Here is an 18,567-nt window from a genome sequence, read left to right as displayed (position 1 = left end):
ATGAGAAAATCAATAAGATTGATGGGCCCTTAGCAAGATTGACAAAAAGAAGAAGAGAGAGGATGCAAATAAATAAGATCAGAAATGGAAGAGGAGACATAACTACTGACCTCACAGAAATAAAGGAGGTAATAACAGGATACTATGAACAACTTTACGCTAATAAATACAACAATTTAGAGGAAATGGACGGGTTCCTGGAAAGACATGAACAATCAACTTTGACTCAAGAAGACATAGATGACCTCAACAAACCGATCACAAGTAAAGAAATTGAATCAGTCATTCAAAAGCTTCCTAAAAATAAAAGTCCAGGACCAGACAGCTTCACATCTGAATTCTTTCAAACATTCCAGAAAGAATTAGTACCAACTCTCCTCAAACTCTTCAAAAAAATCAAAGCGGAGGGAAAACTACCTAATTCATTCTATGAAGCCAACATCACCCTCATACGAAAACCAGGCAAAGATATTACAAAAAAAGAAAACTACAGGCCAATCTCTCTAATGAATATAGATGCAAAAATCCTCAATAAAATTCTAGCAAATTGTATCCAACAACACATTAAAAGAATTATACATCATGACCAAGTAGGATTCATCCCAGGTATGCAAGGATGGTTCAACATAAGAAAATCAATTAATGTAATACACCATATTGACAAATCAAAGCAGAAAAATCACATGATCATCTCAATTGATGCAGAGAAGGCATTTGACAAGATTCAACATCCTTTCCTGTTGAAAACACTTCAATGGATAGGAATACAAGGGAACTTCCTTAAAATGATAGAGGGAATATATGAAAAACCCATAGCTAATATCATCCTCAATGGGGAAAAATTGAAAACTTTCCCCCTAAGATCAGGAACAAGACAAGGATGTCCATTATCACCACTATTATTCAACATTTTGTTGGAAGTTCTAGCCAGAGCAATTAGACAAGAAAAAGAAATACAAGGCATCAAGCTTAGAAAGGAAGAAGTAAAACTATCACTGTTTGCAGACGATATGATACTATATGTCGAAACCTGGAAAAATCCACAACAAAACTACTAGAGCTTATAAATGAGTACAGCAAAGTAGTAGGTTACAAGATCAACATTCAAAAATCTGTAGCATTTCTATACACTAGCAATGAACAAGCGGAGGGGGAAATCAAGAACCGAATCCCATTTACAATTGCAACTAAAAGAATAAAATAACTAGGAATAAATTTAACTAAAGAGACAAAAGACCTTTACAAAGAAAACTACAAAAAACTGTTAAAAGAAATCACAGAAGACCTAAATAGATGGAAGGGCATACCGTGTTCATGGATTGGAAGACTAAATATAGTTAAGATGTCAATCCTACCTAAATTGATTTACAGATTCAATGCAATACCAATCAAAATCCCAACAACTTATTTTTCAGAAATAGAAAAACCAATAAGCAAATTTATCTGGAAGGGCAGGGTGCCCCGAATTGCTAAAAACATCTTGAGGAAAAAAAACGAAGCTGGAATTCTTGCACTGCCTGACTTTAAGGCATATTATGAAGCCACAGTGGTCAAAACAGCATGGTATTGGCATAAAGATAGATATATCGACCAATGGAATCGAATAGAGTGCTCAGATATAGACCCTCTCATCTATGGACATTTGATCTTTGATAAGGCAGTCAAGCCAACTCACCTGGGACAGAACAGTCTCTTCAATAAATGGGGCCTAGAGAACTGGATATCCATATGCAAAAGAATGAAAGAAGACCCATATCTCACACCCTACGCAAAAGTTAACTCAAAATGGATCAAAGATCTAAACATTAGGTCTAAGACCATAAAACAGTTAGAGGAAAATGTAGGGAGATATCTTATGAATCTTACAGTTGGAGGCAGTTTTATGGACCTTAAACTAAAGCGAGAGCACTGAAGAAGGAAATAAATAAATGGGAACTCCTCAAAATTAAACACTTTTGTGCATCAAAGAACTTCATCAAGAAAGTAGAAAAACAGCCTACACAATGGGAATCAATATTTGGAAACGACATATCAGATAAAGGTCTAGTATCCAGAATTTATAATGAGATTGTTCAACTCAACAACAAAAAGACAGCCAACCCAATTACAAAATGGGAAAAAGACTTGAACAGACACCTCTCAGAAGAGGACATACAAATGGCCAAAAGGCACATGAAGAGATGCTCAATGTCCCTGGCCATTAGAGAAATGCAAATCAAAACCACAATGAGATATCATCTCACACCCACCAGAATGGCCATTATCAACAAAACAGAAAATGACAAGTGCTGGAGAGGATGCGGTGTATGAGGCACACTTATCCACTGTTGGTGGGAATGTCAAATGGTACAACCACTGTGGAAGGCAGTTTGGCGGTTCCTCAAAAAGCTGAGTAAAGAATTGTCATATGACCCAGCAATACCATTGCTGGGAATCTACTCAAAGGAATTAAGGGCAAAAACTCAAACGGACATTTGCACACCAATGTTTATAGCAGCGTTATTTACAATTGCAAAGAGATGGAAACAGCCAAAATGTCCATCAACAGACGAGTGGCTAAACAAACTGTGGTATATACATACGATGGAATATTATGCAGCTTTATGGCAGGATAAACTTATGAAGCATGTAATAACATGGATGGACCTAGAGAACATTATGCTGAGTGAGTCTAGCCAAAAACTAAAAGACAAATACTGTTTGGTCCCAATGATGTGAATCGACACTCGAGAATAAACTTGGAATATGTCATTGGTAACAGAGTTCAGCAGGAGTTCGAAACAGGGTAAGATAATAGGTAATTGGAGCTGATGGGATACAGACTGTGCAATAGGACTAGATACAAAAACTCAAAAATGGACAGCACAATAATACCTAATTGTAAAGTAATCATGTTAAAACACTGAATGAAGCTGCATCCGAGCTATAGGTTTTTGTTTTGTTTTGTTTTGTTTTGTTTTGTTCTTACTATTATTACTTTTATTTTTTTTCTCTATATTAACATTCTATATCTTTTTCGGTTATATTGCTAGTTCTTCTAAACCGATGCAAATGTACTAAGAAATGATGGTCATACATCTATGTGATGATATTAAGAATTACTGATTGCATATGTAGAATGGAATGATTTCTAAATGTTGTGTTAGTTAATTTTTTTTAATTAATAAAAAAAGAAACATGAGGAAAAACAAAGGAATGTCAATACTGCAGAGTGTTGAAAATAGATGGTAATTCATATTTTAAAACTTTAACTTATGTGTGGGACAAAAGAATAAATATTTATTTGGTACAAAATTAAAAAAAAAAAAGAGTGGTTGTTAAGCTGGATTAGGTGACAACATGTCTCCACCCATTTGGGTGGGTCTTGATAAGTTTCTGGAGTCCTATAAAAGAGAGAACATTTTTGAGCATGAAAGAGATTTCTGAGAGAGCAGAGAATGACATAGCCACGAAAAGCAGAGTCCACCAACCAGCGACCTTTGGAGATGAAGAAGGAACACACTTCCTGGGGTGCTTCATGAAACAGGAAGCCAGGAGAAGACGCTAGCAGATGATGCCATGCTCACCATGTGCCCTTCCAGATGAGAGAGGAACCCTGACCATGTTCAACATGTGCCTTTCCAGATGAGAGAGAAACTCTGTGTTTGCCCTGTACCCTTCTCCTTGAGAGAGAAGCCCTGAACTTCATCGGCCTTCTTGAATTGAGGTAGCTTTCCCTGGATGCCTTAGATTGGGCATTTCTACAGACTTGCTTTACTGGGACATTTTCTCGGCCTTAGAACTGTAAATAACAACTTATTAAATTCCCCCTTTTAAAAGCCATTCTGTTTCTGGTATATTGCATTCTGGCAGCTAGCAAACTACAATAGTTGTGAATGAAGTTTGCTTATTGCAATACCTCTCTAAATTTGAGATGATTATAATAAAAGCAGAAATTCCAAGTTTTTCTTGAAAGGAAGTACATATTTGTCACTGGACCATATAAAATTATGGATGAACAAAAATGTACACTTGAGGCTATTGTGTAACAAATTTAAAAATGTAAAATGTTTGATGTTATTTGGAAAGCTAAACCGTGGCCTGTAAGGAACAACTTCTGATATGAGCATATGAGGTGATATGTTGATCTACTCATTAGTGAAAGTGTCCAAAACTATTTTAAAAATTAAAAAACTAACTCCAGAAATAGACCTAAGGGCAAACAGTAAATGAGACAAATATCTTTTTAACAACATCTGTGAAAATGTGGCAAATGACTTGAAAGCCTGAGGTATTTGAACCCAAAATTCAGCTCAGACTAGATACCAGACGGCTGCTTCTGAGAATTTAGGGTTCCTTATTCCCACAGAATCCAGACAAAAAGGTTTTTTGCCACCTAAGGAGCAAGATATCAGCATTTCTCAGCCTGCCCCCAGCTCTCTGCTACTGAGGCTAAATTCCAGGTAAGTGTCCTGGAGAGAGGTGGCTCTGTGCTTCTGCCAAGCTTCCAGCCATGGAATGGAGGCTCTAACTTAGGTGCAGTGAACTGAGAATGTGCAGGCCTAGCCCACTTGTCTTAAATTCATCTATTTATTTTTTTATTAGAAAAGCTGTAAATTTTCTTTACAGGAAGGGTCTTAACCTATTAGTGCCGCAAACCTATAAAAGCACATTTGTAAAATTAGAGATGAATGTGCACCATTTTAACATGCAAAATGGGAGTACAAAATCCAGGATTTTCCCTGGATGGGTGGAATCACATCTCCATCTTATCAAATGCACACATGCACAATTGGGCGTGTCACATCTCTATGAGGATAACCTATTAAAAAGTTTCCAACCTACAATACTGAATTAGGATTAAAAGAAACATCTCCTCACATCAAGATTAAATCAGTGTTAAAACATAGCTTTTCTGGGGTACAGTATAGTTTCACAATGGCACAGGTATATACCAAGCAGTAAAATTAATGGACCATAATATAGTTCTATCTTTCACTTTCTGAGAAACTACAAGACTGTCTTCCACAGAGACTCTACCATTTTACATTTCCACCGGCAGCAATGAGTGATGTTCTATTTCTCTACATCCTTTCCAGTACTTATAATTTTCTATTTTTTAATAGTAGCCATTCTAGTTGATGTTAAATGGTAGCTCACTGTTGTTTTGATTTTCATTTCCCTAGTAGCTAATTATTTGGGTTTTTTTTTTTCATGTGCTTATTGACCATTTTATATTGTCTTTAGAGAAATGTCTATTCAAATCTTTTGTTCATTTTTAATTGGGTTGTTGGTGTCTTTGTTGATAGGTTGTAAGATTTCTTTATATATTCTGGATATTAAACCCTTATCAGATATATGCGGTTTCTATGCATTTTTTTCCATTCTGTAGATTATCTGTTTACTGTTCTGATAATGTCCTTTACTGTGGAAAACTTAATTTTGATGAGGTCCCATTTATCAATTTGCTTTTTTTTTACTCATGTTTTTGGTGCAAAGTCTAAGAAGCCATTACCTAATCCTTGGACCTGAAGATTCCCTGTTTTCCTTGAAGAATTTTAGAGTTGTGATTGTTTGATTCATATTTAGTCAATTTTTGTATATGTTGTGAGGTAGGGATCCACTTCATTCTTCTTCACTTGCCTATCTGGTAATTCTAGAATGATTTGTTGAAGAGATGATTCTTCAGGATTTGGCACTCCTGTCAAAAATCAGTCAGATATAGAAGTGAGGGTTTACTTCTGCACTCTCAATTTGATTGCATTTGGTCTATATATATATCTGTCCTTGAGCCAGAGAAATGACCTCTTCAAGCACTGTGGGAGACTCAGTCTTTCTGCACACATGTGTGGGCCCACTCTCTTTGCTCAAGATTTCTTTGGTCCACACCTCAGCTTCCACAGTTCTATTCTTGAAAAGACTTTTCCTTCAATATGTCTCTTTTCTGTCATTTTTAGTCCTGGCTGGCAGTGGTTCCATTCATACAGATTTTCCAAAAAAAGCTTATTGGTTTTTCATGTAGTTCACAAGGTTCCAAACAATCAGACAAAATAACTTTTCGCACATTCTTTCTGGATAATTACATTTCCAATCCTGACGTCCATGGAAACTGCTGACTGGTTTCATGTTCAGTTAAACCCTTATACAGAGAACTGTTAACTGGGGAATCATGTTCCAGGAACTCAGAAATTTTCAAACCATCAACTTCTGGGTTCTTTGTTGCCAGGGTTTAATTTCTTAGCTTATACCTTTCCATACATATTTTAGTATAAGCTACAACATTTAGCTTGGAAATCTCCTCTACTAAATATCAAAGTTCATTACTCTCAAGTTCTGCCTTCCATGTAACACATTCATCTAAGACCTCATTGGAAGTACCTTTAGCACTCATAGCCTCATTGGAAGTACTTTTAGCATTTATATTTCCCCCCACACTGTCTTCAAATCAACCTAGACCTTCCACACTAAACACCACACAATTCCTCCAACCTCTCCATTACTCAATTCCAAAGCAGTTTCTATATTTTTTATATTTGCAGTTGTAATACCTCACCTCCTAGTAGCAAAATCTGTTTTAGTTTCCTAGGCTACTAAACAAATACCATGCAAAGTATTGGCTTTAACAATGGAAATTTGTTGGCCTAAAGTTTTGAGGCTAAAAGAAAGCACATAAGAAGGTGTCATTGAGGTCTTAATTTCTTCCCAAAGACCAGAGTTTTGGAGCTGGCTGTTGGTGATCCTTAGTTTTGTTTACATGGATATCTAAATCTCTCTCTCATCTTTGAAAGACAGTCTCATTGGATATAAAATTCCTGGTTGAAAGTTATTTCACCAGTTTAAATAGTTTGCCCCACTGCCTTCTTGCATATGTGATTTCTGATGAGAAATGAGCACTTTATCTCATTGGAACTCCCTTGTACATAACGCATAGCTATTCTCTTTCAACTTTCAGAACTTGCTACTTGCCATTAGTATTTGACAAAATGATTACTATGTGTCGGGTGCAGTTTCCTTTTTTTTGACCTTCTTAAATGTTTATATTCATATCTTTAAGTTTGGGAAGCTTTCTGCCATTAATTCTGTGAATATTCCTTTTGCCCCTTTCTCTCTTTATTCTCCTTTTGATGACCCAATAATACAAATATTGATGTGCTTGATGGCGTCTCACAGCTCTTTTTGTCTTTGCTCTCTGGTTACTTTTTCTCATTCTTTCTTTTTTTTCTTTTATCTCTTCAGTGTATCATTTCAATAGTCTTGCCTTTGAGTTCACTCAATCTTTCTCTTTTTTGGGGGGGGCAGCATGGTCTGGGAATCAAGCCCAGGTCTCCCACATGAAAGGCAAATATTCTACCACTGAACCACCCATGCATCCCAAATCTTTCTTATAACCGCTCTAGTCTGCTGTTGAATTCTAGGGAATTTTTTATTTCAGTTATTGTGGTCTTCAACTTTAGTATTTCTGTTTGGTTCATTTTAATTTTTCATCTCTTTACTGAGATTCTTATTTTTTTCATCATTTTCTTCACATCCTTTAGTTCTCTCTACATATTTTACTTTACCTCCTTGAGAACAGCAAAATCTTTTTTTTTTTTTTTTTTAAGTCTTTGTCCACTATATCCAAAGCCTGGTCTTCTTTGTTGATGGTTACTGAACTTTTATCCTGTTGCTTTGAAAGGGACAGATTTCCTGTTTCTTTGTCTTATAATCTCTTATTTCACATTGTGCATGTTAATATTTTAAGTTGGTAATTCTTTTATTTAGTACCTAAACTATTGTTCCTTAAATTTGTATTCAGCTAGTGTAAAAACAGATTTTCAGGAGTTCTAAGAGCTAACAAGAAACACACACACAAACAACCTTCAAAATTTGTTGCAAATTGGTCTGAATTATCTAGTACTATTGTCCAGAATTTGGATCTCAATCAAGAAGATCAGCTCAAGGTGAAAGTGAAATGCAGGTCCATTTAGTCTTTTCTGAGAATACATCTTTCTTCAGTTTGTGCTGGCTTGTAGCCTTAGGAATTTGGCAGTTTACAGGAAACTGAATGTCCCTTCTACTCCCTATGAAATAGCATTTATTTTCCTCTAAGGTGCTCTGTTGCATGATATATAGTCAGTAATCCTATGGCCCAGGCTGCTTTGTCTTAATTGTTTCCTATAGCACTCTTGCTGTCAGTAAACTGCTTCTGCATTTAGGGCAAATTCTAGTAAGGCAAGCTAGAAAAGAGTCTCCTGGTTCAGCCTTTTATGACACTCCCTAATATTTTGGCACGAGTATACCTGAAACCATAGTTCTTATTTTGCTCACTCTGGAACAGGGGCAAGCACACATGATGGGAATACAGAACACCTTCACTTCTCATGTGGGAGTGGGCTGGGAAGGTAACAGCAAGGTTGCCAAGAGTTTTTCCTATCATATTTAAAGCTGTGTTTCCTGTTTTGACGTTTGCCCAGTTACTGCCATCCTACTGTTTTCCTGAGTTTTGAGAAAGATGGTCCTGCCAACTTTTGCTAGTTTTTCAAATTCTCTTTTGGAGAATAACAACCCAGAAAAATCTTCCACTGCATCTTGGTTGACCAGAAGTCTCCTTGTTCATTTTTGCCCTGGCTTGTGAAGTCGTAATTTCACACCCCTAGCAGCAGAATGGAGAACACCAGGCTACTATTCCTCCCATGCCAGAGTCTCAGCTTCCAAAGCAGGACTATCTCTTTAAAAAATTGTTGTAATTGTTCCCACCCCATGCTCCATCTCCCTGACTCAGAAGTGCACCTTGGTAAAAGAGTTCAGACATAAAACAGAAAGCTGATAATCTATTTCTAAGAAATGGGATTCATTTTCAACAGAGGGTGTCATGTTTCAAACTTAAAGTCACACTCAAGAACAGTGGCAGTTGTGAAAGGCAATACGAGTTTTAAGATGCAGGCTAAACTGCAGGCCAACTTCAGGAAAGGAACTGAGTTGAGCTGGGTTCAACTTAATTAATCATTAAGTAAATATATGTCCGTGTCTCCTCGCTCAACGTTGGGCCCCCGGCCGGCGGAGGGTACGACAAGAAGAGGGGGAGAGAGAAAGAGACGCAGACAAACCGGTCCTGGCGGTAGAAAACGAGTCCAGAATACGCAGCAGTTGTAAGTACAAATCTTTACTGGGTCTAAGCTTGCATTATCTATAACTTTCCCCGACCGGGTGAATACATCCCGCGGGGGAGCGACCTCTGTGCGGCCGTCAGGCACGGCTCCTTGTGGGTCGTTCCCCCGCCTCGTCCGGGTAATACCTTATATACATAATTCAAGCCCAATAGGTTGTTGCCGCGTCTAAGAGGGTGATTGGTAGATCGGGTTGGTGGGCGTGTGTGTCATACGCGGAAGCAGGATGTGGGCGCCATCTTGGCTCACTCGATGGGCGGGGGGAGCTTTAGAGCAGGCTGCAGCGCGTCCACTAGGCCTGACCCGGGAGGCGGCTCTCCACATCTCCCCCTTTTTTATTATTTTTGGTCCGTAGACCCTTTCTTAGACCCAGTGTCTCCATTGATGAGTGAGCTCCCGTGAGCTTGATTAGCCCACTACTTGTTTTGGTGCTTTGGGGAGTCTGGACTAGGCTTGCTAGGCACCAACCAGAATGCCTCCTCATATAGAGACCGGAGAGCCCGTGAACTGGAAACCACGTGACTCTCCCTGCAGTGCTTCGCCTCGCAACTGGGCTAAGCGGGGCTCAGGAGAGCGGCAACCAGAGTCGAGAGTGTCACTAGATGTCTCTGTGCAATGGCCGGAGTCTAGTCTGGCCAGGACCGTGACTCTGCCTTAGAGATCATCCTTTAGACAAAAATTATGACTTCTGGTGCCGCCTTTTACACCCGGGACACGGCCATGGGCTTTGCAGCAGATCCTGTTTTCGAGCGCCCCGCCCTGAGTGGCCGTGACGGGCCACGCAGTGGGGGGGAGGACAGGGCTACGGTGCGGGTGTCGCCAGGGGCATCAGGGGCAAGTGACATAGCCAACATAGTGGTGATGCGTAGCTGTTGCTGCGTCTGGAACAAGCGTTCTAACAAACATTTAACAATGACTAAACCCACTAATAGTCCCACTGCCACGAGGATCCAAGTAGTCAAATTGGGCCAAGAGAACCATGAGGTGACTCGGTTCCACAGACTTTGTACAGTCTCGCCCAGTTTGGAAAGGTCGAAGTCAACGGGGGTCAACTTGATATCCCCAAGCACTCGAAGGTCTGAATCCACCTGTTGGGAGAGGTTAGTAAAGGTAGGGAGGTTTTAAAGCTGGTCCCCTTTCTATACGATAGAAGGGTGACTAGCGCTCCTGTTGTCATCTTGTCGTTCGTCGCCATCATCAGCAGAGTTGGAGACCGGATCTGGTGGCTCTGGTTGGAGGCTTATCAATTTTCTGGGCAACAGTTCGTTGGCGTCCTCGGGCGACGTCACGGTTCTCACCAGTCTTTCCGGAACCCACACAGGTTGACGTCCTGGTTCCTGGGGAAAAACACAAACAGAGCCTCTGGCCCAGCTGAGCACCGGGTCAGGGCCTTGCCATTGTCCTGACAGGACATCTTTCCATCGGACCAAACCTCTATGTAATGGGTTTGGAGTGGTATGCTGGAGGGCAGGTGTCATTCCTTGTGAGTTTTCATTTAAGAAATTATATGTAAACAAGGCTACTGACAGTTGGGCTTTTGGGGATAGGCTGTGGCCTATTCCTTCCTTTTGTTTTTTAAGCAATTCTTTGAGAGATCTGTGTGCTCTCTCTATGATACCTTGCCCTTGGGGATTGTAAGGGATACCATGCTTTAACTGCACTTCCATAGTTTCACAAAATTTTTGAAAGGTTTTACTGGTATAAGCAGGTCCGTTATCTGTTTTCAATATTTTTGGCTTGCCCCATGCCGCCCAGGCGGCAAGGCAGTGAGCAATAACTTGATGGACCTTTTCTCCTGTTTCAGCGGAGGCAAACATAACTTGAGAGCATGTGTCTATTGACACATGTAGATATTTGGCCTTACCATACTCTGAATGGTGAGTGACATCCATTTGCCAGATGTCTCCCGGAATGAGGCCTCTAGGGTTGACTCCGATTGAAGGAAGCACTCTTGACTCTGTGCAATTTTGGCAGGCTCTGACTATATCTCTAGCAGCTGCGCGCGGTATGTTGAATCGCTTGGCTAGAGTGCCTGCATTGATGTGAAACTTAGCGTGAAACTCTTGAGCTTGCTGATAGGGTGTCAGCGCTGGGAAAATGTGTGGCTGTCGCGTGGCCATATCTACTATGTTATTTCCCTGTGCCATAGGGCCTGGCAAGCCTGTATGAGCTCTAATGTGGGTTATGTAAAAGGGACACCGTCGGGCATGTATAGTTTCCTGAAGCTCGATAAAGAACGGTCTTACTGGGGAGGAATATTTTATCATGCCTACCGTTTCTAAGACCGCCACAGAATTCACGACATAATTGGAGTCGGATATAATATTCAGGGGGTCATCAAACTCTTTTAGGATTGCGATGACGACTTGTAATTCAACCCATTGAGGCCTCTGTGGCTGAAAGAGTACTGTTTTTGGGGTACGCCCTTCTACCCAGTATGCTCCTGCACCAGTGCTTGAACCATCCGTATACACGGTGATTGCGCCTACCAGGGGCTTGGGCGAGGTTACTTTGGGAAAAATTACCGGGTGCCGGGTGATAAATTGTAAGAGGGGATCTTTTGGGAACTGGTTGTTAATATTTCCTTGGAAGGTACATCGAAGAATGGCCCATTGATCTATGCACCCAGTAAGCACCTCAAGTTGTTGGGCGGTGTAAGGTACCCTGAGATCTTTAGGTTGTTGGCCAAAATGCTGCACAGCCCTTTTGATTGCTTCCAATGCTAAATCTGCGAGTGCCGTAGGGTAATGCTCTAAACTTTTCTTTGGGGAGATTCCAGGATGGATCCAAAGTAATGGCCCTTGTTGCCATAACACTGCTGTGGGCTGTAGTATGGTTGGCAGCAGACAAGCTTCAAGAGGTTTTTGGGGGTCTATTCTTGTTAAAGCAGTGCTACTGAGCGCTTGTTCTACCTGACCGAGTGCTTGTCTCGCCTCCGGAGAGAGGCACCGGGATGAATTTATGTCTGGATTTCCTTTTAGTAAATCGAATAGAGGCATCAGGCTCGCGTTGGGTATTTTTAGATACGGACGAACCCAATTGATGTCTCCCACAAGTTTCTGTAGATCATTGAGGGTGCGTATGCCATCTAGTCTGAGGGTCATTTTTTGGGGGGAGACTTGACTAGGCATAATCTTTGCTCCCAGGAATGTGCTGACTTCTGCTATTTGAATCTTCTCCGGGGCTACTTCTAGGCATGCCTTTTTAAGCGTCAGGACTAGGTGTGAGAGAGCTGTTTTAAGAAGCTCCATGTCTTTATAGGCTAGTAGAATGTCGTCCATATAATGGATAATTTTTACTTGTGGGAACTGCTGTCGAGTGCTAGCCAGCGTTGTGGTAACATACAGCTGGCACATAGTGGGGCTATTAATCATGCCTTGAGGTAAAACTGTCCACTCGAAACGTAGACAGGGCTCCTCTTGGTTAATAGAGGGCACGGTAAAGGCAAACCTTTTAGTGTCTTCGGGGTGAAGGGGAATGGAAAAGAAACAGTCTTTGAGATCTAGTATAAAAATGGGCCAGTGTTTTGGCAGGGCTGAAAGGAGGGGCAACCCCATTTGAACAGGCCCTAAGGACTCTATGCAGTTGTTGATGGCTCTCAAATCTTGTAACAATCTCCATTTGCCCGATTTCTTCTTTATAACAAACACAGGGGTGTTCCAAGGTGATGTGGAAGGGATAATGTGACCTTTTTCTAATTGCTCTATGACGAGATGGTGTAGTGCTGAGAGTTTTTCCTTTGGTAGGGGCCACTGAGGCACCCAAACTGGAGTTTCGGTTTTCCACCGCAATCGTATAGGCGTGAGTGGGAAATTCCCCTCAGTGGCCCCTAGGAAAAACCCAGACCTCGTTTGTCGGGGTTGGACACAGTTTGTACAGGCACTGTGCGCCCTTGTAGTGAGGCTCCTAAACCCTTGCCAGGGACGTATCCCATCCCTTTCAACAGATGTTTTGAGGTTGGGGAGCAGTTACTAATTAAGGTGACGTCCATTTGGGTAAGGACGTCTCTCCCCCATAAGGATACGGGCAGGGGTAATACATATGGTTGGAAACTGCCTTGGTGTCCTTCATCATCAGCCCAATGAAGGGCAGTTGCGCTCAACATGGGTGTCGAGACTTGACCTATGCCGTTAAGGGTTTCTTCTGCCCTGCACGTTGGCCAGGCAGAGGGCCATTCTTGCTGTCTTATGATTGACCTATCAGCCCCGGTATCTAGCAGGCCCAAAAGGGGCCTGCCTTGCACTTTAATAGTCAGCATGGGTCGGTGCTCTAAAGACATATGAAGGCCTTCAAAAATCCCCTCGGTAGATTTTTGTTCCTTTTCCGTTTTCCTCCTGTTTTTGCTCGGAAGGAGCGCGTGTAAGCTGGGAAGGAGTAAAAGTTGTGCTATTTTATCACCCTCTTCAATAACCAGGGTGCCTCGCATAGATTGAACCATGATCTGGACAGTATTTGTGGAGTTAGGGTTGATAACACCTGGCACAACTGCCAATCCTTTCAGGGTTGTGGACGCTCTTCCTAACAGGAGCCCCACAGTGCCTGGTGGCAGAGGTCCTTTAAAGGAGGTTTCTACCAACCGAACTCCTTCAGATGGGGTCAGTATGAGTGTGGAGGTGGCACAGAGGTCCAGTCCTGCTGACTCATGGGAGGCACGGACTTGGACTGGTGTTGCATCATTGTATTGCCAGCAAGGGGGTCCACCGGAAAGGCGGACCCCCTCTGCCCGTTTTTTGGCGCCTGCTCCGGGCGGCCAGAGAGGCGCTTGCCGTTTGCATCGAAGGCTGATCTACAGTCCTCCGCGCGATGGGGTCCCTTACGGCAACGGCCACAGAGCTTGGCCACCTGTTGAGTGTGGGTTAGCTGGCTCATATTAGGACAATTTCTTTTAATGTGTCCTGGTTTTCCACATTGGAAACATCCTTTCTGCCTCGCTCCTGCGTTCTTAGCTTGTTCTGCATTTACTCGCAGTGAGCTAGCCAGCATGGCAGCTAGAGTTGTACTAGTTAGTGGGCTGCCAGCGTCCCTGCATAAACGAACCCAATCGGTTAGGCTTTTACCCTTGTTCTGCACTAGGATTACCTTGCAGTCTTTGTTGCATTGTTCAAATATCATTTGTTTGACTACAGTTTCTGCTATCCCTGGGTCGGTGAAAATCCTTTCTGCTGTGTTTTGCATCCTAGCTACGAACTCGACAAATGGTTCAGTGGGGCCCTGGTGTATGTTACTGAGAGATGCTTGAGCTTCTCCCTGGCTCGTTAATTTCTTCCAGGCACCTATGAAGCAGCGGAAGATCTGCCCATAGACTTCTATAGGGAACCCTGTTTGATTTTGGGAGTGGGGCCCTTTCCCTAGGAGCATGTCCGCATTCCAGGCGCCACGTCTAACCGCGGCGTTTTTCGCGGCTTGCTCTTCAGCTAGCTCTTCAAACCAGGCCTTCCAGTCTATATACCGACCCGGTGGCAAACAAGCACGGGCTAGCTGGTATATATCTGCGGGCGTGTGGTTTAGGGTGGCAAGATTTTCAACTAAATTTAACGTAAAAGGAGCATTGGGGCCATATTGATGGACGGCTTGCCTCAATTCCCTCAGAACTTTATAATCATAGGATTCATGCTGATTACCACCTTGGGGATTGATGATAACCGGATACATTTCTGAGTCTGGTTCTGATTTAAGCGGCTGGTATCCGCCTAGAACTCCGAAAGGTCTAAAGGTAAATGAAGGGGTCCATTTCCAGAAATGCCTTTTACCACTGCTTAATGAGATGGAGTCCTGAGGGCCTGCGTACGCAGGTGGGGGATACAGCTGTGGCTGCCCCTCCCCTACCCAGCTTCCAGGGAACTCTGGGCTGTGCAAGGGCGGGCCAGTGCAGCCTGATTCGGCCACCAGGGGGAGCCCTCGGTGAGGTTTTTTGGCGGGATCGCCGTGACCACTCGCCGAAAACCGCCGCGTACTCATTGGCGGGGCAGAGGGCTGCGTGGGTGAGGCAGGGGGCCTCTCCCAATCGATCAGCGGAGGTTCGTCCACACCCTCATTCTGATCATCATCCGACTCAGAGTCAGAGGTGTCCGAACCATCGCTGGACTCTGGCCGTTCACGGATTGGCGGCTCCCCTTTACAGGAGCCATCCGCAGACAAAACTGATTGAGTTTCCCGAAGCGCGCCCCGTGCCTGCTGCAGGACGAGGGACGGGCCGAGGCCCGTGGCAGCCTCTGCCTCAAGACAAGCGCGAACAGCCTCCCAAACGGGAACTAGGATTGGGTCCAGACATAGGCCCGTCCGGCGCGCTCGGTCCATGTCGTGGCCAAGCTTTATCCAGGAGGGCAAACTAAGGCTCCCAGTCTGGGCGAACCAGGGGGCAAAAACTGTAACATCATCAAGGAACCTTAGGAGAGAACTTTTCTTAACTGAGAGGCCCCGCCGTTTCAAGAGGGTCATTAGTGGAGCTAACAGGGGTGAGCTTTCGGACTGCCCCATGATTGCAGTCGGCGCTGTCTCTTAACCACTCGGGGAGCTCTCCCGAGTCACCGGGGCTGCCTGAAAACCCGCGGCCCTTAGTTTCCACGTAAAGAAAAAGTACTTACCTCTCCGCGATGATCAGGCGCGGAAAGACAACCACAGACTCCGGAGGCACGTCCTCATCAGCTCGCGGATGCAAAGGGAGGTGCCCCGTACGGGCCACCACTTGTCCGTGTCTCCTCGCTCAACGTCGGGCCCCCGGCCGGCGGAGGGTACGACAAGAAGAGGGGGAGAGAGAAAGAGACGCAGACAAACCGGTCCTGGCGGTAGAAAACGAGTCCAGAATACGCAGCAGTTGTAAGTACAAATCTTTACTGGGTCTAAGCTTGCATTATCTATAACTTTCCCCGACCGGGTGAATACATCCCGCGGGGGAGCGACCTCTGTGCGGCCGTCAGGCACGGCTCCTTGTGGGTCGTTCCCCCGCCTCGTCCGGGTAATACCTTATATACATAATTCAAGCCCAATAGGTTGTTGCCGCGTCTAAGAGGGTGATTGGTAGATCGGGTTGGTGGGCGTGTGTGTCATACGCGGAAGCAGGATGTGGGCGCCATCTTGGCTCACTCGATGGGCGGGGGGAGCTTTAGAGCAGGCTGCAGCGCGTCCACTAGGCCTGACCCGGGAGGCGGCTCTCCACAAATATAGTCAAAACTACAAATGAAATACCAGTTCACATCTATTAGGATGACTAATTTTTTCAAAAAAGGAAAATAACAAGTAGACAAGTATTTGTAGAAAAGAAAATAGTCTGGTGGAAATATAAAATGGTTCAAATGACTTGGCAAACACTTTGGCATTTTCTGAACAAAAAGTTAAATTTAGAATTAAAATATGGACCTACCAATTCCACTTTTAGGCATACATGCAAGAGAAATGGAAACCCAAAACTGTACACAGAATTCTAAACAAATCTTTACAGGAGCATTATTCACAACAGACTGAAATGTCTATCGAAACTTGAATACATAAATCTATTGTTATAGACATACAATAGGATATTATTTAGTCATAGAGAGAAATGAAATACTGATACATACTACAACATGGATGAACTACAAAGAGTTTGCAAGTGAAAAATGCCACACGTAAAATGTGATATATTCTGTGCTTCTATTTCTATGTAAGACCAAGATTAAGCAAATTCATATAAAGAGAGAGCAGATTAATACTTGCCAGGAGGTAGGGGTTGGAAAGTGTTTATTAAACATAAATAGGTTTTTTATGGTGATGAAAGTTTTGAAAGTAGAGATAGGTGGTAGTTATAAAATATTGTTAATGCACAATCATTGAATTGTAAAATTTAAATCATTAACTGTGTGTAATGTGAATTTCATATCAATAAAAATAATCAACTCCAAACCTAATCATGCAGACTTCCTTTGCTTTTGTTTTTCAATAAAATTTTCCATTTTGCCTTTAGGTTTATGGTCCACATTGAGATATTTTCTGTGTAAGATTTAAAGTGTGTTTCTGGGTTTGTTTGGTTGTTTGTTTGTGTTGCTTGTATGCATTTGTTTCCAGTTGTTACAGAGCCATTTGTTGAAAAGATTATCATTTCTTGTTTAAACTGCCTTTTCACCTTTGTTAAGGATATGTTGATGTGCTGGTCTGAATCTGTGGTGGACCCCAGAAAATCCATGCCCTTTGATCCTCATTCAAAGTTGCTGGGTGGGAGCATTTTGGTTGTTTCCGTGAAGATGTGACCCACCCAATTGTGGGTGGTAACTTTTGAGTGTATGATTTCCGTGGAGGTATGTCTCCACCCACTGTAGGTGGAGTTGCTTACTGGAATCCTTTAAAAGAGGAAACATTTTGGAGAGAGTCCCTTTTTGGTAGAGCCACAAGAAAGCAACAGACGCCACCATGTCCGCCATGTACCCTTCCAGCTGAGAGAGAAACGTTGATCGTCGTTGGCCTTCTTGAACCAAGGTGTCTTTCTCCGGATGCCTTAAATTGGACATGTCTATAGACTTGTTTTAATTAGGACATTTTCTAGGCCTTAGAACTGTAAACTAGCAACTTATTAAATTCCCCTTGTTAAAAGCCATTCCGTTTCTGGTATATTGCATTCTGGCAGCTAGCAAACTAGAACAGTTGATATTATGAGTGACTGTATTTATGGACCCTCTATTCTATTCCATTGATCAAAATGTATACCTTGTTTTCTTATTACTGTAGGTGTTTTTAGGTCTTGAACAAAGATGATGAATTTTGTTTTTCTTTTTCAGTATTCTGTTGACTCTTCTGGGTGTTTTACCTTTCAATAAAAACTTTGGAATCATTTTGTCAATATCTACAATGTATCTGGCTTGGATTTTGCTTGGTGTTGCCTTCAATCTACAAATCAAGTTGGGAAGAATTGGCATCTTAACAATATTGAGTCTTTCAAGTCCACAAAACCAAAATATGTCCCCATTTTATGTGAATTTTCTTTGAGTTCTCTCATTAGGATTTTGCATTTGTGGCAAATAGATCCTGTATATTTAAGAGTCAAAATGATGAATTGCAGTTATTTGCAGTATTTCTTTATTACCTCCTTAATGTCCATGGGATCAGTACAGAGGATTCCCTCTTTGATTTCTGATATTAAATGTTTGTGTTTCTATCTTCTTCTTCTGGGTTAACCGGGCTAGAACTTTATCAGTTTTAATTAAAAAAATAATTTTTATTTTCTCTATCTTCTGTTTTCAATTTCATTAATATCTTCAGCTTGTTGTAGGGTTGTTTTCCCATTCTTGCTCTAGTTTTGTGAAATAGAAAGTACATTTAATGGCTTTCTTTACATTTAATTCTTTCTTTTATATGGGTATTTAATACTATAAATTTCTCTCTGAGCATTGCTTCACTTAGTTTCACAAATATTGATAAGTTGTATTTTCATTTTAGAGTGTTCATAAAAGATTTTAATTTCTCTTGAGCCTTT

At 42.2% G+C, this 18,567-nt stretch overlaps 1 protein-coding gene across 1 annotated transcript; it reads right to left on the bottom strand.

Moving 5' to 3' along the window:
- Window positions 1-13,721: 13,721 nt before the first annotated feature.
- LOC143661164 (endogenous retrovirus group K member 24 Gag polyprotein-like) lies at window positions 13,722-15,602 on the bottom strand. Its single transcript, XM_077134737.1, has one exon. The coding sequence runs from the start codon at window positions 15,600-15,602 to the stop codon at window positions 13,722-13,724; it is 1,881 nt and encodes a 626-aa protein (XP_076990852.1).
- Window positions 15,603-18,567: the final 2,965 nt, after the last annotated feature.

Source organism: Tamandua tetradactyla, chromosome 17 (assembly GCF_023851605.1).
Source record: "Tamandua tetradactyla isolate mTamTet1 chromosome 17, mTamTet1.pri, whole genome shotgun sequence".
NCBI classification, from domain to species: domain Eukaryota; kingdom Metazoa; phylum Chordata; class Mammalia; order Pilosa; family Myrmecophagidae; genus Tamandua; species Tamandua tetradactyla.
Note: the sequence above shows the minus strand (reverse complement) of the source record. Positions and strands in the feature narration are given on the sequence as shown.

What these genes read in the sequence shown, in the direction of transcription:
- LOC143661164 (XM_077134737.1), bottom strand. Translation starts at nt 15,602, where the DNA reads ATGGGGCAGTCCGAAAGCTCACCCCTGTTAGCTCCACTAATGACCCTC.